The sequence below is a fragment of the Oncorhynchus keta genome, chromosome 31, assembly GCF_023373465.1.
Source record: "Oncorhynchus keta strain PuntledgeMale-10-30-2019 chromosome 31, Oket_V2, whole genome shotgun sequence".
Taxonomy (NCBI): Eukaryota; Metazoa; Chordata; class Actinopteri; order Salmoniformes; family Salmonidae; genus Oncorhynchus; species Oncorhynchus keta.
Genome location: NC_068451.1, coordinates 25,163,245 through 25,189,376, shown reverse-complemented (window position 1 = coordinate 25,189,376; position 26,132 = coordinate 25,163,245). Strand labels below are relative to the sequence as shown.

Below are 26,132 nucleotides of genomic sequence, written 5' to 3'. Positions count from 1 at the left end.
TACCTAACCATGGGTTGGACTATGGGCCAACTTCAGACTGGGTACATTCTGTACTTACACAGTGGGGGCAGCTCCACTTGCCCTCAGGGGCCTTCTCCATGTCGGGGTCCAGACAGACCATGTGGTAGGCCCTGGGACAGGTGTCACACAGGATGATCTCCCCTCCCTGCTGGCACACCTCACAGTAGTCCTGGTGGTCTGTCTCATAGCCGTCACCCTCCTCCTCAACTGGGATGGGAAGAGAAGGAGTTAGGGAGGGGGAAGAGTTAGGAGGGAGGGGGATGGTACATGATAATGGTCCTGTCAAAAACATTTAATATTATCAAAGGATTGGCTGAGAGCCAGGTCCTTGGTTCCTCTAATCCTCTGATTCCTCTAATCACATGATCATCAACAACACAGTTAGTTGAATCAAGTGCGTTAGTGCTGGAATGGAAGAAAAGCCTGAACCCCCTATAGCTCTCCTGATCTAAGGTATGTGACTGACCACTAGTCTACATGCTATAGCATGTAGACACCTCCATTGCATGGAATGAAAGGTCAAGAGATGACAGTTGGGTTTCCATGCCAACCTTTCTTCTTCTTCTTGGCGGTCTTGGCCTTCTTCTTGGAGCGGCTGCTGTGGCTGTTGGAGCCATCCGACACTTCAAAGGTCCCGTCGTCAAAGTCACTCTCCACGTCAAGCTCATCCTCCTCACTCTGACAACAACACAGGGAGAGAAACAGAGACAAAGATACAATGATAGAATTATGGGACAGAAGTATGGCAAGACTTACTGCATATCAGTTGATTCTCAGGCAAGTTAGTTTTCTTACCGAGGATCTCTTCCTCTTGCTGCTGAAGCCTCCCAGTTTGATCTTGAGCGGAGCCACCTTCTTGGCTTTGGGCTTGGGGGCAGCCTTAGGGTTGGGTTTGGACCTCCTGCGAGCATTGGGGCCTGCAGAGGGAGATGGAGTTCAGTTATTCCCTTATTCTACAACGAATACCCAACAATAACATTATACATGCTCCCTCCATCAGCATTCCTTTAACTTGTTCCTCACCTTTGCCCTCTTTGGTCTTGGCCTTGCGGAGTGGGGGTGCAGGCACAGTGGGCACAGCTACAGGTACGGAAGCGAGTGTAGCTGGAGGGGAGTCTTTAGCAGCACTACCCCCCACCCCTGTATCCCCTCCTGCCTCTGTCCCTGCCACCACCATGCTTTCCACAGCCGCAGCCACGTTGGCAGCTGCCAGGGCTGCGTTGGCACTGGCACAGCCCTACAGAGGGTTAGACAAGGCAGGATGGTAATCAGGACCTTTGCTATAAAGAACATGCAATCATTGTCAAAATACATTTGTAAGGTATTGTAATAGCAATGTAATGTCATGTTATAGCAATGTAATGTCATGTTATAGCAATGTAATGTAATGTAATAGCAATGTAATGTGATGTTATAGCAATGTAATGTGATGTTATAGGAATGTAATGTAATGTAATAGCAATGTAATGTAATGTAATAGCAATGTAATGTAATGTAATAGCAATGCCTTGTATTGGGTTGTGTTACCTTCAGAGGGTTGTTGGTGCTGAACTCCCTCCACTTGGCCATCATCAGAGTCATCATCCTGGACACAGCGATCTTGGGGTTCTTGGCTGCGATGAGGGGTCTGGGGAAGTGAGGGCAAAGGAGAGGCAGAGGTTACGTTTGGGGCACTCTATGGGAGAAAGTGGATGTTTGCGGTTTTCGGGGATACAGTATTTTCAACATAACTTCCATTTGCTCTGAAAAACAGATGTGGGGACTCCTTTCAAGGGTCTTTTTACGCCTGCTATGTTAGTTTCAGTTCGGGGTAGAAGTAGGGGCAGTTTCAGACTGGTCGTAGCTAGCTCAGTCTCACACAGATATGAAGTAACTTTCTCCCCCGATCCACAAAAGCTGCGCTATCCAAGTGAAGTGGTACGGAAATGTGCAACAGTGGAAACAGAAGGAGAATAGCAAAAAACAAGTAGAAAACATGAGACGTGAGATAGGTGTGTTAACCTGACAAACTGGCTGAAGGACTTGTAGTTGGTGATGGTGGTGTAGTCCTTCTGAGTGAAGACATGGTCGATGTCTTTCATGCCCCAGTCTTCCAGCAGCTGAGTCGAGCTCTTGGGCTCCTGGAGAGGGGGCGGAGTTAGGTATCATTACATTCAAGGTCACTGAGCCAAAAGGGTCATTAAGTGCATTGCAGGGGCTGCTTCAAATCAAAACAAAGAACAGCTCCAACGACTCCCTTGTTCACCCCACCTGCACCACCCACATCCTCGTAGCCTTCATCCTCACCTGGCTATCTTCATCATCATCCTCCTCATCATCCTCATCTTTCTCTAGTTCTGGTTCTTTGCGTTTACTCTTGGAGCTGGATGAGCCTCCTCCTCCTTTCTCCTTCTCTCCACTCGTCCCTCCTCCCTTCTTCTTGTCTTTGGAGGAGCTGGAGCGCTTCTTCTTCTTCCCCCTCGGGGCGTAATCACTTCCCTCGCTTTCTGACCTGGCCCTACCTACTCCTCCCTCTTCTTCCTCCCTCGCTGCTTGCTCTACTGCTATGAAGGGTTCTGGTGAGCTGACTGGCACCTCCTGAGAGGAAACAAAATGAGTCAACATAGATGCAAATATGAAGAAGACAAAAATCTCACAAATGATGAAAATCTATACTAAGGCCAGGTCAAAAGGGTCAAAGGCTAGGAGTCATCCGTATTGTTATTATTATACCTCAAAATGCATTCTTCCCTCCCAACTTCCTTGGAGAAATCCCTGATATCAGTGACTAGGATACTTCATGTAAGGAAGGATGATGCCCATCCTACCTCTCTGACAGGTCTTGGTCTCTTGCTGATCCTGCTCTCACGGCTCTTCTTGGCTTTCTTCTTCTTCTTTGACTTGGTGGGGACCTCGACGTCAGACACAGCCTCTTCTGGTTCCTCCTCATCTGCCGATGGAAAGGGCACAGGAATTGATTGAATGTAATGCATACTTGATTGAGACAATATTATATATATATTATATATATATATTAATGTAAAACAATATTCATAGAATACCGAGGGATTTGTATAAAATTCTAAAACTGTCAACTCCAGACAAGCTTTATTGACAGTGTTTTGGATACATTTTTATATAAAGATATGCACTGCACGCCAGCTGCCAGTTCAGTACCAAACAGAGGCATGACTCGTGTGACTGCCTGCAAATGGTCGTGGACGTAACTTCTAACAACAACACGCATGCATGCATTGACAGTGCAAATATTTACGCACTCTCTATTGGTAACTAGCTAGCGTGCTATCAAGTTTGCCAGCTAGTGTAGAAGAAAAACATTCGGCTAGGTAGCAAACTGGGCTGCCTAATGTAAAGTGTCACTACTAGCACCAGACTAGAGTAGCTAGCAAATCAGCTAGCTAACTAGCTAACGTAACGTTAACTAACGTTACCAACCTGCAAGCTTGAAAAAAATAGATCGCTGACGATGTCTTACCATGTGCAAGTCCTGTAGGTTCCAAGTCTTCCCTCTCGTCCTCGCTTCCCGACATATTTCAATAATAATGAATTTAAATTAAAAGCGAGCTAATCCCTCCACCGAATCCTGTCCGATCTTGTGAGGGAGGAGGGCAAATGACGTGTGGGTGGTGGAGAATGGAACGGGGGTGTCCTGGGGAGGGGGGCTCGCTGTAAGAAGAAAAAAAACCTTTGCTTGAATTAGCAATCCTATTGGTATTTCTCGAATAATAATAAGTATTTATTACAGTGACAGGTCACGGTGTGACATGTTAACTATCTTTTTACATCGAAAAACATTTGTTTTCAATTGGCATGCCTCTGTCCACACCGCACAGGAAGCTGTAGCAATGGACACCCGTCAATCATCGTGTATTGAATAGATAGGTGCATTATAGTACTCTCTGGAATACTGCCCCACTCGCGATACAAACTCAATTTAGGCAAACTTACAGTTACCGTCAGGGTTCAAGTGAAACCCCTAAGACTTTTGAGAAACTTACTGTAGTCCCTGTTAGATATGGGTTTCCTTCGTGTAATAATTGTCTCTCAGCAATGGTATTAGTCTTTAATATAAATTAATGAGCAACAATATCCAGTAAAATATGTCGTTAATGACCCCGTAAAACACGTTTCACACTCCGTCCCCCTTCTCTCCCCCAGCCTCAGTGGCTAGCAGAGCTTAGCTAACATCCTCACAAACACACAAAGGGGGCAGACATCCCAGAATAATCCCCCCTCCCTCGGCGTTCTGTAACACTCACACAACTCTGCATAGTTACCTCGCAACGGACAGACCATAATACTCAGCCTTCACGCACCTCCCCCCTCTACACACACACTCATACACATACACTTCTACTGCACACACACCCTTCCCCTTCAGTCCCAGCCCCTTAGCAACCCCGTTGTCATGGAGACACTCCTCCTCCCGCCCTCTCTCTGACAGACCATAATACTCCAGCCACCAACATCCCATAATAAACACAACTCCTAAAAAGACAGGAGAAAAAATACCAGTCACATGGTCTCCAGGGAAACTCTAGGCCACTGGTGACAGACCATAATATTCACAGACTGTCCTCCTGGCATGTCTACCACTGCACCCAGAAGACCTATGGAAACCCACATGTAGGCTAGGCTACCACTGTGCGTACTTACAGACTGCACTCACAGTATAGGACTGCTTTATAACACTTGCATAGGAATAACTCTAGGCCAACTGTACTGAAGTACATGGTACACATGGCATAGTCTTAAATACACACCACAACACAATAGGTTTGCCACACACATGTGATTGTTCGGGACCCACAGGGATACCAGAAACATGTACTGCTTGTGTCAATGATGGACTCCTGTGTCACATGTTAGGCATCTGTCTCTGGACTCAACAGAACAACTTATGGGATGGCACAGTACAGTTGGGGTCTATTGTCCCCATAGCCCTCACAGCATGCAGTGCTGTGGACAGGGTAGAGAAAACTAGAATGTGAAACAGGGTCAACATTGCATTGACAGCCACAGAGAATTCAACCATATAGAAGAGCATCTAAAGCAGTGGTTCCCAACCAGGGGTACTAGGACTCCTGAGGGTACCTGGCCTATCCACAGGGGGTGCTCATCAGCCCAAGAGCTTGACTCAGCTGCTGGGGGACTCGGACATGAAAGACATCGACCATGTCTTCACTCAGAAGATTCATCAGACCATAGGCCTACTGGAAAAATGCACATGATGGGGTACTCCGGGCAGAGCAAAATACAGCTGGTGGTACAGTAGCTGAAACAGGTTGGATACCGCAGATCTAAAGTATACACAGATGCATTCAGACTTGAATTGTGCAACAGATGGTCAGTAGATTGCATTGACCAGGGATGTTAATGTTTTGATGCCGTGTTTACAAACACACTACCTGACAGCATCAGCATGTTTCTTTTGTATTTTATTGAACCTTTATTTAACTAGGCATGTCAGTTAAGAACAAATTGTTATTTACAATGACGGCCTACCCCGGCCAAACGCTAACCCGGGCTACGCTGGGCCAATTGTGTGCAGCCCTATGGGACTCCCAATCACCGGCTGTAATACAGCCTGGAATCTAACCAGGTTCTGTAGTGATGCCTCTAGCACTGAGATGCAGTGCCTTAGACTGCTGCGCCACTCAGGAGCCCTGTAGACAGAAACATTTAAAACACCTTGTGACAACTGCAGATGTATAAAAAAAAATGCTTTCTCAATTAGATTTGATCGGTTGATTGATTTATACCCTAATGTGTTAGGACTGAATCAGTGATAAGAATCAAGTCATCTGGGATATGTGTGATGGATGCATTGTGTTTACATGGAACGACTGTGGGCTGTCATGCATCACTCTGAATGGTTGGACTCTGTCCTTATGGGGTGGCATTTTCTAGATGACAGACAATATAATGGTATCATGTTGTAGTGTGTGTGTGTGTGTGTGTGTGTGTGTGGGGTGAATTTCTTTCTCTCTCACCATCCCCGTCAGGTCTCTGCAAGTACATTTTTCCTGGCCCAGGGTTCCTGAAACCAAACACGGTTCATTTTGTGACTTTGTTACTGTATCGCTGATATTGATTTATCAGTAGTACATTATCAGCATATCAACCAGGCTTTTGCACCACTGTAAAGTTTATATCCTGCTTTTTTCCCCAGAGGAAATAAGTAGACAAAGAAAATACAATTGTTGCTATTTACACTTGTATATTTTGGTTCTACCTTTCATGTTTTATTCCCCTGATAATAACAGGTGAAAATGCTTAGGAAATCAGTTCCTAAAAGCTACTGAGCCAAACCCACAGAATAAACTCACTCTCTCACCTTCTTTCTCTCCTGTGCTCTGTCACTATGGAGATTGAGGAGGGGTGGGGGGGACCCTGTATCAACCAATCACAATTTGGTTAGTGGGGGGGTAAACCTTCCTCTGTCCTTCCCCCTCCATATTCCCCACCCCTTCTGAATCACAGCGCACAACATCCCATAATACTATGTCTCTGTAATAGGAGCCTGCTGACCATAAAAGGGAACACAAATAGTCTAGTCTAGTGTGCCTTCTAGTCTGTCTTCTTTCCTTGATCTGCATTGATGTGCAAGAAATGGACAGGTGAGAGAAACTCCTTAGTATGCACCTACAGTACATTGCTTTCACCTATCCTGTGTTTACAGGTCAGTGCAGAGATTAGGAGAGGAGACCTTTTTACACTATTGAGATGCACCTATGTATAGTAGCACTCTGAGCCAACCCCTGGAGATGAAGGTTGGGGAGGGATTGGGGGCAAAGGAGTCGGTCTGAAGTCAGACATGTAGACAGACAAGTGATGACAGCTGGGATAATGAAGGAACACACTGCTAGACGGGGGGGGGGGTTAGACACACCCACGACACACACGCAACACACACACACACACACACACACACACACACACACACACACACACACACACATGGCACACACGGCACACACACACATAGGCATACAGACAAAAAATGGACAGGTAAGACAGACAGATGGACAGGTAAGACAGACAGACAGACAGACAGACAGACAGACAGACAGACAGACAGACAGACAGACAGACAGACAGGCAGGCAGGCAGGCAGGCAGACAGACAGACAGACAGGCAGGCAGGCAGACAGACAGACAGACAGACAGACAGACAGACAGACAGACAGACAGACAGACAGACAGACAGACAGACAGACAGACAGACAGACAGACAGACAAGCAAACAGACAGGCAGGCAGACAGATCCTTAAAAACGTATAACAAACACCTGTCCAGTAGATATGTCTTCTGCTGCTATACTAAATAGCCTGGGATCCTACTCCCTCTACAGGTCAAGTGCACTGACTGTGCCCTGGAAGCAAGAGGCCCTACACCAGAATGATCTCTGCCTGGGTGGGATTTAATTAGTTATGTTTCTACTGGGGTAATGGTCATTTGAAATTCACATTGTTTTTATTGTTTAGCTGTACAGTGTATGTCTTCCAGGTATGACTGTTATTGTTGAAATGGAGTTGCCACACCAAACCTGGAGGGAACGCAATGTCTCTCTACACCTGTCTGCCAGTGTGTCCAGCCCAGGTGTAGTGAGCCATTACTCTCTCTGCCTTTCTGACTGCAGACCTCATAACATTTCCCCTCGCCATGACCCCAAGTCCCAATGTCTGCGATTGGATGTTCTGTTACCCCCCCAAAACCACACACCCTACCTTCCATTTCATAACACCTGAATAGCACCCTACACACACACATTCCACTCTTATCCCCCCCATACCCCCACAACCCACACACTCTACCCTAGCTTCCCCCTCTCAGGCCTCTGCCTGTCAACCTCTCTATCCCATAATACTCACAATCCCCTCCCTTTCTCTCACAGCCACCGCCACCCCACCCCACCCACACACCCACCGCCTAACAACGCATCTATCCCATAATATTCAGAGCCTCACACACTGCCCCCACCTCCACACATCTGCTGCTCACCCCCCCACCCCTCTAACACATCCATCCCATAATATTCACAGCTCCCTTCACCACCGCCCATGCACAGAAACACGTTATGAGCGCAAGGACACTTTCTTATGGTAGTATATTCAGCAGTACTAATTTACTATTCAGCCCCTGTCCTTACAATGGAAATGGGTAGCTTCAGAAGAAACCTCTCTCTCCGGTGGGTGTGCCTTTACAGTAAATGGTAGCGTCTAAGTCAGATATGACTGCTTTGTTCATACTCAGGCTGAGAAAACAGCTAGCATCTCCCCTGGGGGGGAGAGAGAGAGAGAGAGAGAGAGAGAGAGAGAGAGAGAGGAGAGAGAGAGAGAGAGAGAGAGAGAGAGAGAGAGAGAGAGAGAGAGAGAGAGAGAGAGAGAGGAGAGAAAGACAGAAACAAAGACAGAGACAGAGACACAAGGAGAAAGAGTTACCACCAGAAAGGGTTGAAAAAAGGAGGGATCACATTTCCATCCCATAATAACCTAAGAGAAGGCTTTGCGATAGAGTTCATGGTTACCAGGGGGATTGAGGTCAGCTGGCCAACCAGTAATAATCAGCACACTATGAGATAACAATACAGTACAGATATCTGGATGGAGTGGCAGCCCAGCCCTACCTGTTATACTAGCTACATCATAATGCTATAGGGCTGAATTTATATAGCACTTTTTCAATGCTCACAGCACTGGAAATCACACCAATATCCACCACCAATCTGTACTCGTTGTCCATCAGTTGTATTTCACAGGTGTTGAGGTAGCTAGTTCACACCTGCAGCGTGACTATAGACAATCAGAGTGTAAGTGAGGCCATCTAAGATGATAAAAAGGGCTCCAACGGGAGGAAAGACAGATCAAAAAGAGGGGATGTTATTTACGAGAGAGGGGTGAAGGGACGGAGGGATGAGCACAACGGAGGCGCCGGACGTGACAGTGGCGAGCCCATCGCCATGGCATTGCTGGGGGATACAGCGGAAGACGTCACTGAGAGAAATGGACAGACACAAAGGAGGAATACGACATGGAGTAGAGTTTAAAAAAGGAGGGAGGAGGGAAACAGAGAGAGGGACTGTTCAAATGGCGAGAGAGGGAGAGGTTTGAGGAGGTGGGAGGGGGAGGTTGAGCCAACCCAGAATTAGGTTATTTATTTGTTTGTTTGGAGAGGACCTCGTGTCATTGGGTTCAGGTAGACTATGGTATGCCATGCCATCATTATAGGTTGTAGGGCAGGGGTCAGATGGGCAACAACGGCCTCATACAACTCTTTCAGCAAGTTAACCAAACACTGTTCAGTACTATTAGATTAATTAGATAGGTGTATAAGTGATGGGCATATGCTACCAATCCCATCCCTGGACAGCCAAAGTGTGCAGGTTTTTGTTACTACCTAGCACTAAAACACCAAAATCAACTACTGGAGATCTAACACGGAATACACCCCAGCAGCAGGGGTATCCCTGCGCACGCACACACAGAGTGCTGTACAGGACCATAAGGGAGCACCAACCCCTCTCCCTGAACTCTAATATCAGAGTTTCCCTCTATTCTACATCCCTGAATGTTCCTTTCGCCCCCCTTTCCCTTTACCCCTTAACCTCAGTTTAACACCCCAGTAGTTTCTCTTTATCTCTCACTCCCTCCCTCCCCTCCACTTTCGTGATTTATTTGCCTCAGTTCCAATATTTGTCGCCAGTGTGCTTTCTTCCCCTTGTCTAAATGTCACCCCTTCTTCTAAGACGATATAGAGAGGCAGAGAAAGACCGAAGGAGAGGGTAAGTACGGGGGAGATAGAGGAGGGGTGTGGGGAACTCGTAAAAAGATCAACAAAGTTTGGGAAGATTAAACATTAGGTAAGACACTTTCTCACATACATATATACACAAAAACGCTTAGTGTAGCAATTCCTGGACGAGGGGTGGGTGTAGTCATCTCTATATCAAATCAAATCAAATTTTATTTGTCACATGGGCCGAATACAACAGGTGTATTACAGTGAAATGCTTACTTACAAGCCCTTAACCAATGCAGTTTGAATACTAGTCTCCTGAGGGGGAATAGGTTTTGTCGTGCCCTCTTCACGACTGTCTTTGTTTGCTTGGACCATGTTAGTTTGTTGGTGATGTGGACGCCAAGGAACTTGAAGCTCTCAACCTGTTCCACTACAGCCCTGTCGAGAATGGGGGCGTGCTTGGCCCTCCTTTTCCTGTAGTCCACAATCATCTCCTTTGTCTTGATCACGTTGAGGGAGCGGTTGTTGTCCTGGCACCACACGGCCAGGTCTCTGACCTCCTCCCTATAGGCTGTCTCATCGTTGTCGGTGTTCAGGCATACCACTGTTGTGCCATCAGCAAACTTAATGATGATGTTGGAGTCGTGCCTGGCCGTGCATTCATGAGTGAACAGGGAGTTCAGGAGGGGACTGAACACGTACCCCTGAGGAGCCCCCGTGTTGAGGATCATCGTGGCGGATGTGTTAATTCCTACGATTACCACCTGGGGGCGGCCCGTCAGGAAGTCCAGTTGCAGAGGGAGGTGTTTAGTCCCAGGATCCTTCATCTTCTGCTGGGTATTTCATACAGGCCACTGTAACCACTGCACGCTTCAGTCAAACACACAATGTGGCATCACTGAGAACCTGTAGCTAGGGCCACTGAATGAACAGAGACATATCCTGACAGGTGCTTTTAAAGTTCTTGGAAACTGGTGGGTACACACGGACGAACACATGCACGAACGTACGTGCACGCGCATACACACGTCCGGGTCACATATTATGTCTTGTGCTTAACATGCACAGTGGAGCCCATGCCATTCATCTGTGTCAATGTTAATGTACTGTAGTGTAACCATTACACAGTGTCCCCTCCCTCTGACTGCCACCCTACATCTCTTCTCTCTCTCTCTCCCTGCCTCCCTCACTCTCTCCCTCCTTTATAACCCATCACTCCCATCTCACCATTCTCACTCTTTCTTTCGGTCTTTTACGGGACTGGACACACATTCGTTTTCTTAACGAGGGGAAGCAACCAAGGGACAAACAGCAGAGAGGAAAAATGCTTTTTTACATATTTACCTATCGAAATATTAGGGGCTTTTTTGGATGTTGACTTTCCCTCACTTTTGTTCTTTGTGTTATAATATCAGTCTCTTTCTCTCTCTCAAACATTTTCTAGAGAGAGAGAGAGAGAAACAGTGAGAGAGAGAGAGAGAGAGAGAGAGAGAGAGAGAGAGAGAGAGAGAGAGAGAGAGAGAGAGAGAGAGAGAGAGAGAGAGAGAGAGAGAGAGAGAGAGAGAGAGAGAGAGAGAGAGAGAGAGAGAGAGAGAGAGAGAGACGGGAAACAGACTTAAAAAAGTGTCGTCATTTTTATCAGTCTGCCAAATCATTGTAAAAAGTAATTTTATTTGGTCAAGAACCATACTATTTGGATTTGACCTTTTTATTTTCTAATTGAGTTGTTTTTAGACGTGTACCTGGATAACTTTACATGACAATACCTTCCTATAGGCATGTTTCTGCTATCACAGAGGTGGAAATTGTTCATCTATAACATTGATACCGTTCACTGAGAAATTTGATTTCATTTTCAATCTGGTCAGACACATTTCCAAAGAGAAAAACTACTGGACAGTGCTGGACATGAACTGGTAAGAACCCACATTTATTACTAAGCTGTACTCATCCAGAGAACTTGTTATGTATTATACATAGCGTTTTTCAAAGAAAATGAAATAGCACCCTCATCTACAGCCTTGATCACAGACCTGATGGTTGTGAATAAGTTGTAAGAGGGAGAGATGAGCTTCTCCGACAAAAAACACATTACTTAACTAACCAGGTCGACCTTCTCCTATCTGTAGATATGAGGGGATCATCCCCAAGCTCGGAACCAGAAACATAGAACTAACTGACACACTGACGGACAACGAGGCTTAACCGTGGAAACGGGCAGACTGCCGCCCAAGGACACTCACTGACCCACGGAGAAGGACAGACAGACAGTCTGATGCCAACTGTCTCCGCTGTCAATCTCACAGCACAACTCCTCCTGCTGTTGCTATGGGCAACCCACCCGACCATGGCAACCAACTGGCTGTAAGTCTGGCGTTCCGGGAGGGAGAGAAAGAGAGAGTTTGTTTGTCATGCTATAACTTTTAAAAGATGGTGACGTGCCTCTAAATCTCTTTCTGTCGCTCCCCTTTCTCTCTTTGTCTCTCCCTTGCTGACCTTTTCTCTCTTGTCCTCTCTCTCTATCTCCCTCCCTTCACTGTGTCTTCTCTGTCCCTTTGGTCTACTGGTCTTTCTCTTGTCCTCCCTCCCTTCACTGTCTTCTCTGTCCCTTTGGTCTACTGGTCTTTCTCTTGTCCTCCCTCCCTTCACTGTGTCTTCTTTGTCCCTTTGGTCTACTGGTCTTTCTCTTGTCCTCCCTCCCTTCACTGTCTTCTCTGTCCCTTTGGTCTACTGGTCTTTCTCTTGTCCTCCCTCCCTTCACTGTGTCTTCTTTGTCCCTTTGGTCTACTGGTCTTTCTCTTGTCCTCCCTCCCTTCACTGTGTCTTCTCTGTCCCTTTGGTCTACTGGTCTTTCTCTTGTCCTCCCTCCCTTCACTGTGTCTTCTCTGTCCCTTTGGTCTACTGGTCTTTCTCTTGTCCTCCCTCCCTTCACTGTGTCTTCTCTGTCCCTTTGGTCTACTGGTCTTTCTCTTGTCCTCCCTCCCTTCACTGTGTCTTCTTTGTCCCTTTGGTCTACTGGTCTTTCTCTTGTCCTCCCTCCCTTCACTGTGTCTTCTCTGTCCCTTTGGTCTACTGGTCTTTCTCTTGTCCTCCCTCCCTTCACTGTGTCTTCTTTGTCCCTTTGGTCTACTGGTCTTTCTCTTGTCCTCCCTCCCTTCACTGTGTCTTCTCTGTCCCTTTGGTCTACTGGTCTTTCTCTTGTCCTCCCTCCCTTCACTGTGTCTTCTTTGTCCCTTTGGTCTACTGGTCTTTCTCTTGTCCTCCCTCCCTTCACTGTGTCTTCTCTGTCCCTTTGGTCTACTGGTCCTTCTCTTGTCCTCCCTCCCTTCACTGTGTCTTCTTTGTCCCTTTGGTCTACTGGTCTTTCTCTTGTCCTCCCTCCCTTCCTTCACTGTGTCTTCTCTGTCCCTTTGGTCTACTGGTCTTTCTCTTGTCCTCCCTCCCTTCACTGTGTCTTCTCTGTCCCTTTGGTCTGCTGGTCTTTCTCTTGTCCTCCCTCCCTTCCTTCACTGTGTCTTCTCTGTCCCTTTGGTCTGCTGGTCTTTCTCTTGTCCTCTCTCCCTTCACTGTGTCTTCTCTGTCCCTTTGGTCTACTGGTCTTTCTCTTGTCCTCCCTCCCTTCACTGTGTCTTCTCTGTCCCTTTGGTCTACTGGTCTTTCTCTTGTCCTCTCTCCCTTCACTGTGTCTTCTCTGTCCCTTTGGTCTGCTGGTCTTTCTCTTGTCCTCTCTCCCTTCACTGTGTCTTCTCTGTCCCTTTGGTCTGCTGGTCTTTCTCTTGTCCTCTCTCCCTTCACTGTGTCTTCTCCGTCCTTCTCTTTCTCTTTCTGAAACCCTGTCCCCTGTGTTCACTCCTCTTTCACCCATCATTGGCTCTTTCGCCCATTCTCTTCCTATCCCTCTAACCTTATACTCTATCTCACCCCTTCTCGCCATTTACCCCCTCGCTCTCCCTCAATCCCCATCTCCCCAACTTTCTCTTCCTCTATCTCACCCCTTCTCGCCATTTACCTCCTCGCTCTCCCTGAATCCCCATCTCCCCCACTTTCTCTTCCTCTATCTCACCATTTACCCCCTCGCTCTCCCTCAATCCCCCCCACTTTCTATTCCTCTATCTCACCATTTACCCCCTCGCTCTCCCTCGATCCCCATCTCCCCCACTTTCTCTTCCTCTATCTCACCATTTACCCCCTCGCTCTCCCTCAATCCCCATCTCCCTCACTTTCTCTTCCTCTATCTCACCATTTACCTCCTCGCTCTCCCTCAATCCCCATCTCCCCCACTTTCTCTTCCTCTATCTCACCATTTACCCCCTCGCTCTCCCTCAATCCCCATCTCCTCAACTTTCTCTTCCTCTATCTCCCCCTCTGCCCCTCCCCTGCATCTTCCCCTCTCTTTATCTCTCTCAGCTCCTTGGCGAGGATGCCGCGCTCGCGGCCCGTGTCGGGTGCTGCCCTCTGTGGGCGGCTGAGGGGACTGTCCGTGGGGCAGGTGGGGGTGTGCAGGGCGCGGGGAGAGGTCATGGAGTCTGTACGCAAGGCAGCCGAGATGGTCATAGAGGAGGTATGAGCCTGGGGCAGAACTGTCATCGGTTGTGTTACAAAAGTAGTAAAGTCAATGGGGAAGAGTTTTTTAAGATCAGGCATTTGTATTTATTACTATAATTATGGATCATCTTCTTCCACTTTATCCAACATCATTAACATCTCCCTCATCTGTACTCAGTAAAGTATTAAACAATTGCACCAGTTTGACCAAAGTTCACTCTCCTCAGCACCTATGTAAAATGTCTATCTGCCTGTCTATATGAACCCCGAACCCTTGGTCCCATTGGCTTGGCTGTTGGTCTGATCAGTGCCAGCACCAGTTTCGTAATCGCCGTTGGAACTGCTCCACCACCCCACGTGGAGTCAACGTGTTCGGTAGAGTCATGAGCCAAGGTGAGGACAGCAGGGCCTCTCTAGTTACCACTGGAAATCTGTGGTTGTACCACAGTCATTAACATGCTGGTAACAGAGAAGCTGTTCATTCCACAAGGCTGAAATCAGAAGAACTAAGGACAGGTGTTGACATGGTAAATTAGTCCATTGCTGTCTTGAACTCTTCTAAAAACCAGGCACGCGTGAGGCAGCCTTTGTGCACGCCCTTTCCTCGGCGGCGGTGGCGGTTGCAGTGACGCGAGGCTGCAGCCGGGGGGAGCTAGAGCGGTGTGGCTGCGACAGGAAGGTCAGAGGGGTCAGTCCCGAGGGTGAGTCTGCGGTGTGGACCTCTGATCCTCTGTCTACGCTTGTGTCTAGACATCGGTCTATAGGTCTGTCTCTCTTGCTGTCTGTCAGTTAAACTTTGTCTCTATTGTCTTGAAATACATAGCTGGAAAATGTGCAGATGCTATCAACATCTTTCTGTCTGTCCTGCAGGTTTCCAGTGGTCTGGGTGCAGTGATAACCTGTCATATGGTGTGGCCTTCTCCCAGACCTTCGTGGATGAGACGGAGCGTGCCAAGGGGATGTCGGCAGGGCGACCTCTCATGAATGTCCATAACAACGAGGCTGGACGGAAGGTTGGTGGCGGTGGGGCACTCTGATGACATCATCAATCTTCACTTCTATTATATTTTTTCCTCGTTTCCTTTCACTTCCTTATTGTTCTTTTATATTCCTCCATCCCCAGGCTATCCTCCATAACATGCAGGTGGAGTGTAAGTGTCATGGTGTCTCGGGATCCTGTGAGCTGAGGACCTGCTGGAAAGTCATGCCCCCATTTCGGCGCGTCGGCGCCGTGCTGAAGGAACGCTTTGATGGAGCCACAGAGGTACAGCCATATATTTGGGATATCATCTTCATTATTCATTTAATAGGTGACAAACCATTGGAAATGAGAGTTTTTTACTGCTTCCAGTCTTTTCAAAATCTCGAACATTCAACAAATACCCCCACTCACCCAGGTGCGTCTGTCCCGTATCGGCTCCAGAACAGCCCTGCTGCCCCGGGACCCCCAGGTCAAACCTCCCGCCGCCAGGGACCTGGTGTACCTCGCTGTCTCGCCAGACTTCTGCCGTCTCGACCCCGACAATGGGATCCCCGGGACAGCCGGCCGACGCTGTAACGGTGAGATTCAGTCACATCAGCAGCACTGGGATAAAGCTGTTTTGTATGTTCACATCCTTATTTCCTTTCCTCTACCTCGTCTACATCCTCCCCTCCCAGGCACCTCCCGGCTGGCCCCAGATGGCTGTGAGCTGGTGTGTTGTGGGCCAGGGTACCGGGCAGGCCGGGCCGAGGTGGTGCAGCGCTGCTCCTGTAAGTTCTCCTGGTGCTGCTCGGTCCGCTGCCAGCAGTGCAAGAACACAGTGATGATCCACACCTGCCGAGAGTGAACCCAGTCTATGCAGAACCCAGAGCACTGAGAAGACACGCAAGAACCTTACACCTTTCCAGACACTCTAGAACACTACCCAGACACAACACTGTCCAGACACTCTAGAACACAACAGTACCCGGACACTCTAGAACACAACACTACCCAGACATTCTGGAACACTGCAAAGACCAGACCAGTGGAGGCTGCTGAGGGGAGGACGGTTCATAATAATGGCTGGACCGAAGTAAATGGAACGGCATGTGTTTGATGTATTTTATACTAGTCCGCTAATTCCACTCCAGCCATTATCACGAGCCTGTCCTCCCCAATTCAGGTGCCACCAACCTCCTGTGGACCAGACACTCTAGAATCGGGGTTCCCAACCTAGGAGGCGCCAATGTTTCTTTGGGGGGGGACAGGACCTCCCTTGACATAAGGGGTATTTTTTTTATTTATTGTTTACACCTTAAACAACGCATAAATCTGTGATGCTTTAGGCTAGAAACAAGGGGTAAAATTCCCAAGGAAGATGTGACTCTGGGAATATCTTTGGTTTGTCTCTATGACATTCAGAATCTGAGTTATGACCTAAAGTCAAGGAGTCAAAGAAATTGGACTTTTCTTGGGAAGTAATCTTATACAATGTGTGACTCTGTCGCTATCAATTGATCTATTCACTTTCTGTAAATGAGAATAGCTATAATTAAATTGAGGTTCATATACATTTTTTTTAAACATATTTGTTCGCGGAATAACATTTTGGGAAATCGGGTCAAGACTTTATTTTCCTTATCCATTATTATTATAACCATTAAAAGAGCCTACCTAAAATCCTAGGTCCCTGAAATTAAACAAAGTTACATTTTTCAAATGTGAAAAGTGGGACCCTGAGGGAAAAGGTTGTAGAACACTGTCCAGACATTGTTTCGGGGTGGCAGAGTAGCCTAGTGGTTAGAGCATTGGACTAGTAACCGAAAGGTTCCAAGTTCAAATCGCCGAGCTGACAAGGTACAAATCTGTTGTACTGCCCCTGAACAAGGCAGAACTTTGTTCCTAGGCTGTCATTGAAAAAAATAATTTGTTCTTAACTGACTTTCCTAGTTCAATTTAAACAATTATAGAACACTGATGACATGTTCTACAAAGTTGACCTGACTCTGGCCGTGTCGATAGTATAAGCCAGTGCATTATGAGAGTGAGGACCTACGCATGACAGAAACCTCTGCGTGGGAAGGGTGGAATGACCTCTCCCATTACCTCTAACGCCAGAAAGTAGAGATACTAACAAGCATGGAGAAAGGAATCTCACTGCATAGAGCAATATTAACACTACACTACCATTGAACATACACTCATGATGTACTCTTTCAACCTAAAAGGATGATGCAGCATTGCAAGTCAGTGTCCTACACTGACTTGTCTAGATCATAATGGCACACAGCCTACAGCGAGCACACACACAATTAACTTAAACTGACAAAGCCGAAATTAACCACTAACAGGGAAATTATTACAGCCCTTTTCATAAATCGGTTTGATTTCAGTGTAGTAGGTAGTTGCAGTCTTTAGACATTTACTGTATTTATGAGTCTTTTGCCACTATTCTTTTATTTATTTGTACATCAATCATCCTGCGGCCCCTCCTACCCCTCAGATTCCACCAGTAAGGATACCTGTCCCATCCGCCCAGTCCATCTACATCCATGTTGCTTTAGTCCAACGCTGCTGTGAAACAATTGTGATGCATGTTGCTACAGTGTTCTGCAGTCGACTTGATCAAATAAACTTGTTATGACTACAGTTTCTTCTATGATGTGTGCTGTATACGTTTCTTCTATGATGTGTGCTGTATACGTTTCTTCTATGATGTGTGCTGTATATGTTTCTTCTATGATGTGTGCTGTATACGTTTCTTCTATGATGTGTGCTGTATACGTTTCTTCTATGATGTGTGCTGTATACGTTTCTTCTATGATGTGTGCTGTATATGTTTCTTCTATGATGTGTGCTGTATACGTTTCTTCTATGATGTGTGCTGTATACGTTTCTTCTATGATGTGTGCTGTATATGTTTCTTCTATGATGTGTGCTGTATACGTTTCTTCTATGATGTGTGCTGTATACGTTTCTTCTATGATGTGTGCTGTATACGTTTCTTCTATGATGTGTGCTGTATATGTTTCTTCTATGATGTGTGCTGTATACGTTTCTTCTATGATGTGTGCTGTATATGTTTCTTCTATGATGTGTGCTGTATACGTTTCTTCTATGATGTTTCTTTCTTCTATGATGTGTGCTGTATATGTTTCTTCTATGATGTGTGCTGTATATGTTTCTTCTATGTGTGCTGTATACGTTTCTTCTATGTGTGCTGTATACGTTTCTTCTATGATGTGTGCTGTATATGTTTCTTCTATGTGTGCTGTATACGTTTCTTCTATGATGTGTGCTGTATACGTTTCTTCTATGATGTGTGCTGTATACGTTTCTTACGTTTCTTCTATGATGTGTGCTGTATACGTTTCTTCTATGATGTGTGCTGTATACGTTTCTTCTATGATGTGTGCTGTATATGTTTCTTCTATGATGTGTGCTGTATACCTTTCTTCTATGATGTGTGCTGTATACGTTTCTTCTATGATGTGTGCTGTATATGTTTCTTCTATGATGTGTGCTGTATATGTTTCTTCTATGTGTGCTGTATACGTTTCTTCTATGTGTGCTGTATACGTTTCTTCTATGATGTGTGCTGTATACGTTTCTTACGTTTCTTCTATGATGTGTGCTGTATACGTTTCTTCTATGATGTGTGCTGTATACGTTTCTTCTATGATGTGTGCTGTATATGTTTCTTCTATGATGTGTGCTGTATACGTTTCTTCTATGATGTGTGCTGTATACGTTTCTTCTATGATGTGTGCTGTATATGTTTCTTCTATGATGTGTGCTGTATACGTTTCTTCTATGATGTGTGCTGTATACGTTTCTTCTATGATGTGTGCTGTATATGTTTCTTCTATGATGTGTGCTGTATATGTTTCTTCTATGTGTGCTGTATACGTTTCTTCTATGTGTGCTGTATACGTTTCTTCTATGATGTGTGCTGTATACGTTTCTTCTATGATGTGTGCTGTATACGTTTCTTCTATGATGTGTGCTGTATACGTTTCTTCTATGTGTGCTGTATATGTTTCTTCTATGATGTGTGCTGTATACGTTTCTTCTATGATGTGTGCTGTATACGTTTCTTCTATGATGTGTGCTGTATATGTTTATTCTATGATGTGTGCTGTATACGTTTCTTCTATGATGTGTGCTGTATATGTTTCTTCTATGATGTGTGCTGTATACGTTTCTTCTATGTGTGCTGTATACGTTTCTTCTATGATGTGTGCTGTATACGTTTCTTCTATGTGTGCTGTATACGTTTCTTCTATGATGTGTGCTGTATACGTTTCTTCTATGATGTGTGCTGTATATGTTTCTTCTATGATGTGTGCTGTATACGTTTCTTCTATGATGTGTGCTGTATATGTTTCTTCTATGATGTGTGCTGTATATGTTTCTTCTATGATGTGTGCTGTATACGTTTCTTCTATGATGTGTGCTGTATATGTTTCTTCTATGATGTGTGCTGTATACGTTTCTTCTATGATGTGTGCTGTATATGTTTCTTCTATGATGTGTGCTGTATATGTTTCTTCTATGTGTGCTGTATACGTTTCTTCTATGATGTGTGCTGTATACGTTTCTTCTATGATGTGTGCTGTATATGTTTCTTCTATGTGTGCTGTATATGTTTCTTCTATGATGTGTGCTGTATACGTTTCTTCTATGATGTGTGCTGTATACGTTTCTTCTATGATGTGTGCTGTATATGTTTCTTCTATGTGTGCTGTATACGTTTCTTCTCTGATGTGTGCTGTATACGTTTCTTCTATGATGTGTGCTGTATATGTTTCTTCTATGTGTGCTGTATACGTTTCTTCTATGATGTGTGCTGTATACGTCACGTGAAACATATAAACAAAAATAAGAATTACACACTAACTCAATGACTAACTGTGTCAGTTGAACTATTTTATTACAAACATTCTGCAATTACAAACATCCAGAAGTTGACTAGGAAAAGGTTATAATCTCACCATCATTGTTTTTATCAAGATTAAGTTCAGCTATTCAAAATACTATAGTTGAATTTGTTATACTATCAACCAATCACAATCAAGTTGGTAGTCAAGCAAAAAACGGCTTTTATTACGCAACAAAAAGATATATATGCTAAGAATTTCCCCAAAGAAAATCATAAAATGAATACATCATACATGAGATAAAAAATAATATAAATTCAGTTCTCTGTGTCGCCTGCAGAATACAGTCAAATCTGAGGCGAAAATGCACTTTGTGTGTCCCAAAAGGACAAGTGACAATTCCAGCATGCTAGCCTGGTCGGGAGTGGAAACAAATCTTGTGTTCTCTCCCTCCCTCCTCAAAGTAGCAACAAAAGGAAACTATGTCAATGAAGTGTTTCCCCAAGGTATTTATTTCATTTAAGCGAGGCACAAAGGCAACATGACGGGCGGGTAGGAGAGCCCGCCCCACAGAAGTAATGTTAGGGTAAACACTTCAGATGTCTAAAGTGTATCTGGAGAAGGAGACTAGATGAAAGTTCTGTTGATTCCTTCCCCTCTTGTATTCTTTACTTGAAAGACCAAATCGCTCTCCTCTCCATTTTTCAATACATATTAAGAAGGCACAGTGCATGAATGTATCGGTGTCTCGATGCCATTTCATCTCCTTCCTTTTCACTCTTTTTGTCCTTTTCAAGCTGTTGATCTGCTTCTCTTATTTGTAACCAACTCGCCTATTCTTAATCCTGCCCCTCTACCGCTCCTTCTCTCCTCCTCCCTTTATAACAGGACACAGCGTTTCTTGGATTTAGTCTCAGGAGGTTCCAAAGCTGCCAGGATGGCCTCGTCAAACACGTTCTTCAGCCCCCTCTGAAAAAGAGAGGAAAGAGGGAGAGTTTGCATTGACTTTTCATGGTTAATAAATGTATTCTAACCTATTTTGTGAAGTACAGCAATGTTTCAGCCATCATAGGTCCTTATCAGCCCTTTTCCCCTCTAACCATGTAACATTATCCTTGGTTTCTTACCTGCGTGAGGGCGGAGCACTCCACATATTTGACGGCCCGGAGGTCCCGGGCCAGCTTGTCTCCGCTCTCAGGGGACAGGGGCCGCTGTTTGTTCTTGGCCAGCTTCTCCACAGTGTTGCTGTCGTCCCTCAGATCCACCTGGGTGCCGACCAACAGGAAGGGTGTACGAGGACAGTGATGGGAGATCTCTGGAACCCACTACAGGGGTCGAAGGATACACAGAGGTCAGAGTGTGTACAGAATCAGTTCATATGCTGAATTCAAAATATTTTTTACATGTTAGTCATTCAGCAGACACTCTTATCCAGAACGACTTACAGTTAGTGCATTCATCTTAAGATAGCAAGGTGAGACAACTACATACCCCAGTTGTAGGAATTACATTTTTCAGCAAAGTGAGTGCTAGTAGTGCATGGTCTTTTTCCCCCCTGAGCTAGCCCCTAGCCATTCTGTTTGCAGATATCAACAGAGATCGATGTAAGCCAGGAATGGGCAACTGGAGGGCCGCGGATCAATTTCTCAAAATGTGTTTAAAAAACAAAACAATTTGGAACTCAGTCGGGGTCTCAACTTACTGTTGAGAGTTACAATAGTATAATACAATTTGCCACTTTTAAATGTGGTTGTGAATCAGGAGTTTCTTGTGTTATGTTAGTCACTGACAATCACTCAATTAGCCATGTCAGCTAAGATGTTTTAGATTGGTAAGTTAGTCTAGTCATCTAAACTTGTAGTAATCACGGTCGACCGGGAGGCCCCCATTCATTTTGCAAACATTTCTCTCTACACTACGGCAGTGTGTAGAATTTAAGAACCTTTGCTGTAAAAACTACACATTTCCCTCCAACCTATGGCAAAATGTGTAGAATTGCATGAAATGTTCTCAAATTGTAAAATCTTCTCTCCGCCCCATGGCAAAATGTATAGAATTGAAGCAACCTTACTTTAAACTGCAACATTTTCTCTACACTCCATGGCAAAATGTGTAGAATTGCAGGAACTTAACTAAAACTTCAATGTTTTACAGCCGCCACTGCGGCCCCATCAAAGTTGCCCATTCCTGATGTAAGCAATATGAGGATGACTTCACATAGCCTTCCAATGAGCTTTGGGAGATCTTCTGCCATAACAGAAGGTGAAGTGTCTAAGGAAAGGGTTCAGATCCATCACCTAGAAGTTTCTCTATGGGTAATAATACAAGGTAAAAAGTTGAGGTGTGGCGACTCAGAGACCAACACCGACCTTCTCTCGGACATTCTCAAAGGATGAGGGTGAGACGCAGGAGAAACAGACGAGGAAGACGTCCGTCTGTGGGTAGCTGAGAGGTCGCAGCCTATCGTAATCCTCCTGACCTGAGACGACCAATCAGAGGGAGAGAACGCGGTGACAATGAAACTAATGTGATATTGAACGATTCAACTGGTTGAGTTGCATTTACAAGACATCATATGTTTTCAAGAATGAACAAAGTCAGACTAGGATTTAGTTGTAGCACACAGACTGCTTAAAAGGATATACAGACAAAATAATAAATTGACAGAGACAGATTACCCGCGGTGTCGAAAAGCCCAAGTGTGTAGGGTTCCCCTCCGATCATCACCGTCACTGCATAATTATCAAACACCTGCACACACGAGACACACAAAAGAATGAGTAAAAGTTCAAGGGATGTTACTCATCTAAAATTATTTGATGAAGCAAATGTAAATCAATAAGCTAAATGTAAAAAAATATATTAAAAAAAAAAAAGTTCATAAAAAGGTTCAAATGACCCCAACTGGCAGGCTGGTTATGGTGTTAAAGCCCATTCTCCCCTCCCACTCAGCTCTCTGGACATCACCCCACTGACCTCCACAGTGTTTAGGGTGTGACTTGTCTGCCCCTACTTACACCCTCCCCCGCCCACCTCTTACCGTAGGCACGTATTCTGAGGGGAACTTGTTGGTTGTGTAGGAGATAAGTAGACAGGTCTTTCCTACAGCTCCGTCCCCCACCACTACACACTTTATTGTCTGCATCTACTCATAGAGAGAGAAAGAAAGACATAACAAAGTAGAGTTACTATCTCATGAAGGACATATTTGAGACCTTGCTTGTGACTCCACAAACTAAAAACAACATAACAACAGCACCCCGATTAGCAATAACACTGTCTGCCTGGCCTGCAGCCTATTGATGTACAGACAGGTGATGTTCATGGTGTGTTAGGCTAATGCTCAAAACAAGGGCATCTATTGATCATCAAACCACAAACGACGCTTGACCGCATTGGAAACATGTTGATTGTTACAAATGGATCCTTTATGAGGGGGAAGAACTTCTACTAGTCAACGGAAGGAGGTAGAGACAGACAGGTAAACAGACAGGGGTCCAGACAAATCTAAATATGTCTGGACTACCCCAAAAAGCGTGTCTCTGTGACACACTTGGTGTTATGTAATAAAAAGTTATTTCCAGTTACAGCTAGACAACGTTAACTTCCGCATACTTGCTTAGCAAAGACATGACAGGGAATGGGAAGCGACATGATGCACTGTCATGACTACTTGTTGCGTTTTGCCTGATTTAAGATTCTAATTTCAAATCGTTACTTCTGCTTAATAATTAGATTAACACATTAGTAAAAGCAACTCTATACCTATCTGCTTTTAGCAACGCTAGTATTCCACACTTGTGACGCTAGGAATGATCTTGCAAAAAAAAGCGATATTCCACCGGAGATAAAATAACGTTATATTTAAACTTACTCTGCCGATTGTCCTTAGGGTTAGTCCTTATGCGGGGGGAAATTGAGAAAAAACATCCACTAGAACATAAATTAAAACATACTTTCCAAACGTGGGTCAATTGTAGGCCCACTTTCTCTCTGCTTACTTCATGTTAAGAGTCATGCACGTGTGCCATACATGCACAAAAAAAAGCAAGATCTTGTTGGGGATTTTTATTTTGACATGTAAGCAGAGAGGAACTGACCTCGCTGAAGAACTACATGGGTCTACAACAGACCCACGTTTGGAAATGCTGGTTAATTGTACGTTACAATATGTTTTTTTCTTCTCTTAATTCAACCCTGCAAAAGGACCATGCCTACAGACAATCGATAGAGTAAATTGTAATTAACTGTATAACTTCTGGCGAACTCGGAGGGTTTTTAATAGCTAATTCCCAGCAACGCTAGTGTGCTAGCGTTGCTAAAAGCAGCGAGTCTATACCTAAACATGTGAAAAGGAAATGGCATCTCTTATGAATAAACAATCGACTCTACCGTTATGGCTTAACTAACTTCGGCAGACAACAGGTGAACTGGACAGCAGGGCACCGGACATAGGCTGCGTTTAGACTGGTTGACTAATTCTGATCTTTAGACCAATCAGATCAGCAATAAAAAATTAAAAAATTCTGATGTGATTGGTCAAACGACCAATTAGTGGAGGACAAATTGGACCTGCTTGTCTAAATGCACCCATAATTCCCAAGAAAAAAAATGCAAGGACCGCAAGCATGCCATTGCATAGCTACAGATTGTTACACCAAATAATGTGATTTAACCATAGATGTTGGGGATCCGTTACTGGGAGTTAGTTACAGGTTAGGTACTGTTTGGCGTAGCACAGATCATTTTCGACCAACCTTAATTTGGCAACACTAAGATGGCGCCGTACACATTCATAACTGAGCATTTTCTGAATTCAAACGCACTACCTGCAACTGGACACAGACATTTAAGAATATACATGTTTGACCGAATTGACAACGAAGTTTGTAAAGATTATATCACTAAGGTTGGTCAAATTCTCTGTGCTAACGCTACACCATACAGTAAGTAACCTGTAAATCCCAGTAATGGATACCAACAATATTTGGTTTCACGCATTATCTGGTGTAACAATCTGTAGCTAGCCTTTAAAGCCTCAGTCTAAAAATGAAAGTTAAACCTTACAATTTGTTCTACACTGTATGAAGTGTCAGGCAAAATTTAACAATACTTTCATATCAAACGTTAGCTACTGGCTACTCGGGAGACATTAACGCATATAACTAGCAAGATCATTTGGGGTAAAGTTAGATTGTCATAAAACATTTCCGACAGTTGGTTATTTTGTACAGTCCGCATATCATGAAAGTTTTCAAAGTTATGACAATGTGGATTGGCTGGCAGGCATTGCCCCTCGGTTAGCCTGTGATTACTAATTTCCTAAAAAGTCACTTATGGTCGTTAACAATTGAACGTTTCTTACGTGAGTAGGCACCTATATATAACGATGGCTTAATCTATACTACAACTGTCTTCACATTTATTCAACTAAAACAAATTCATTATGCCCGTTTTGAGAAAAGTACTCACCGTTTTCTCCGGCAATTAGGCGTTGGTTACATCCGGGTTTGACAAGACCACTTCTGCGCAGCTGCGAGTGAGGATTTTTTTCTTCGTTTTTTCCCCCGGTCCTTGTGACAGTACTGCCACCTACCTACAATAAATACAATGAAATCAAATTGTATGTTCGCATACACATATTTAGCAGATGTTATTGCGGGTGTAGAGAAATGCTTGTGTTCCTAGCTCCAACAGTGCAGTAGTATCCAGCAATTCACAGCAATACACACAATCTAAAAGTCAAATAATGCAATTATATAAATAGTAGGACGAGCAATGTCAGAGTGACATTGACTAGAATACAGTACAATACAATATATACATATGAAATGAGTAGAACAATATTCTAAATATTAATAAAGTGTAATGTGTTCCATTATTACAGTGGCCAGGCATTCCATGTCTCTAAGGTGCAGGATTGAGTGACCGGGTGGTAGCTGACATCTAGCCAGTAGTATGTATGACAGTGACTTGTAAACA

General features: G+C 44.7%; 3 protein-coding genes across 7 annotated transcripts in view; 1 reads left to right on the top strand and 2 right to left on the bottom strand.

The window, feature by feature from the left end:
- LOC118367674 (chromodomain-helicase-DNA-binding protein 4-like) overlaps positions 1 to 4,316 on the bottom strand; it is a 70,266-nt gene extending 65,950 nt beyond the window's left edge. For 2 of the 4 annotated variants that reach the window (XM_052489150.1, XM_052489152.1), the window contains exons 1-10: positions 4,020 to 4,229; positions 3,497 to 3,687; positions 2,829 to 2,950; positions 2,308 to 2,598; positions 2,023 to 2,141; positions 1,549 to 1,648; positions 1,045 to 1,258; positions 817 to 938; positions 573 to 699; positions 59 to 228 (exon numbers count right to left, since the gene is read on the bottom strand). In XM_052489150.1, coding sequence (XP_052345110.1) covers positions 59 to 228; positions 573 to 699; positions 817 to 938; positions 1,045 to 1,258; positions 1,549 to 1,648; positions 2,023 to 2,141; positions 2,308 to 2,598; positions 2,829 to 2,950; positions 3,497 to 3,551 — 1,320 coding nt within the window. In that variant the 5' untranslated portion in view covers positions 3,552 to 3,687; positions 4,020 to 4,229. Of the gene's footprint in view, positions 1 to 58; positions 229 to 572; positions 700 to 816; positions 939 to 1,044; positions 1,259 to 1,548; positions 1,649 to 2,022; positions 2,142 to 2,307; positions 2,599 to 2,828; positions 2,951 to 3,496; positions 3,688 to 4,019; positions 4,230 to 4,298 lie in introns of those variants that run through there. The other 2 variants (XM_052489149.1, XM_052489148.1) reach the window with 2 other exon arrangements.
- A 6,547-nt stretch (positions 4,317 to 10,863) lies between these two features.
- LOC118366567 (protein Wnt-4-like) lies at positions 10,864 to 17,923 on the top strand. Its single transcript, XM_052489238.1, has 9 exons — positions 10,864 to 11,677; positions 11,891 to 12,125; positions 14,169 to 14,322; positions 14,615 to 14,699; positions 14,876 to 15,007; positions 15,177 to 15,319; positions 15,430 to 15,570; positions 15,704 to 15,866; positions 15,966 to 17,923. Exons 2-9 carry the CDS (start codon positions 12,037 to 12,039, stop codon positions 16,133 to 16,135), a joined length of 1,077 nt encoding a protein of 358 aa, XP_052345198.1. The 5' UTR covers positions 10,864 to 11,677; positions 11,891 to 12,036; the 3' UTR covers positions 16,136 to 17,923.
- Positions 17,924 to 20,178: 2,255 nt separating this feature from the next.
- Positions 20,179 to 25,739, bottom strand: LOC118367889 (cell division control protein 42 homolog). Of its 2 annotated transcripts, none has more exons than XM_052489253.1 (6): positions 25,623 to 25,739; positions 23,191 to 23,295; positions 22,829 to 22,901; positions 22,520 to 22,629; positions 21,278 to 21,475; positions 20,179 to 21,119 (listed from the first exon to the last, which is right to left on the bottom strand). In XM_052489253.1, the coding sequence occupies exons 2-6, from the start codon at positions 23,293 to 23,295 to the stop codon at positions 21,030 to 21,032; spliced, it is 576 nt and encodes a 191-aa protein (XP_052345213.1). In that variant the 5' UTR covers positions 25,623 to 25,739; the 3' UTR covers positions 20,179 to 21,029. The 2 variants fall into 2 exon arrangements, with proteins under 2 accessions (XP_052345213.1, XP_052345214.1); XM_052489254.1 differs by lacking the exon at positions 25,623 to 25,739 and adding an exon at positions 25,516 to 25,538.
- Positions 25,740 to 26,132: the final 393 nt, after the last annotated feature.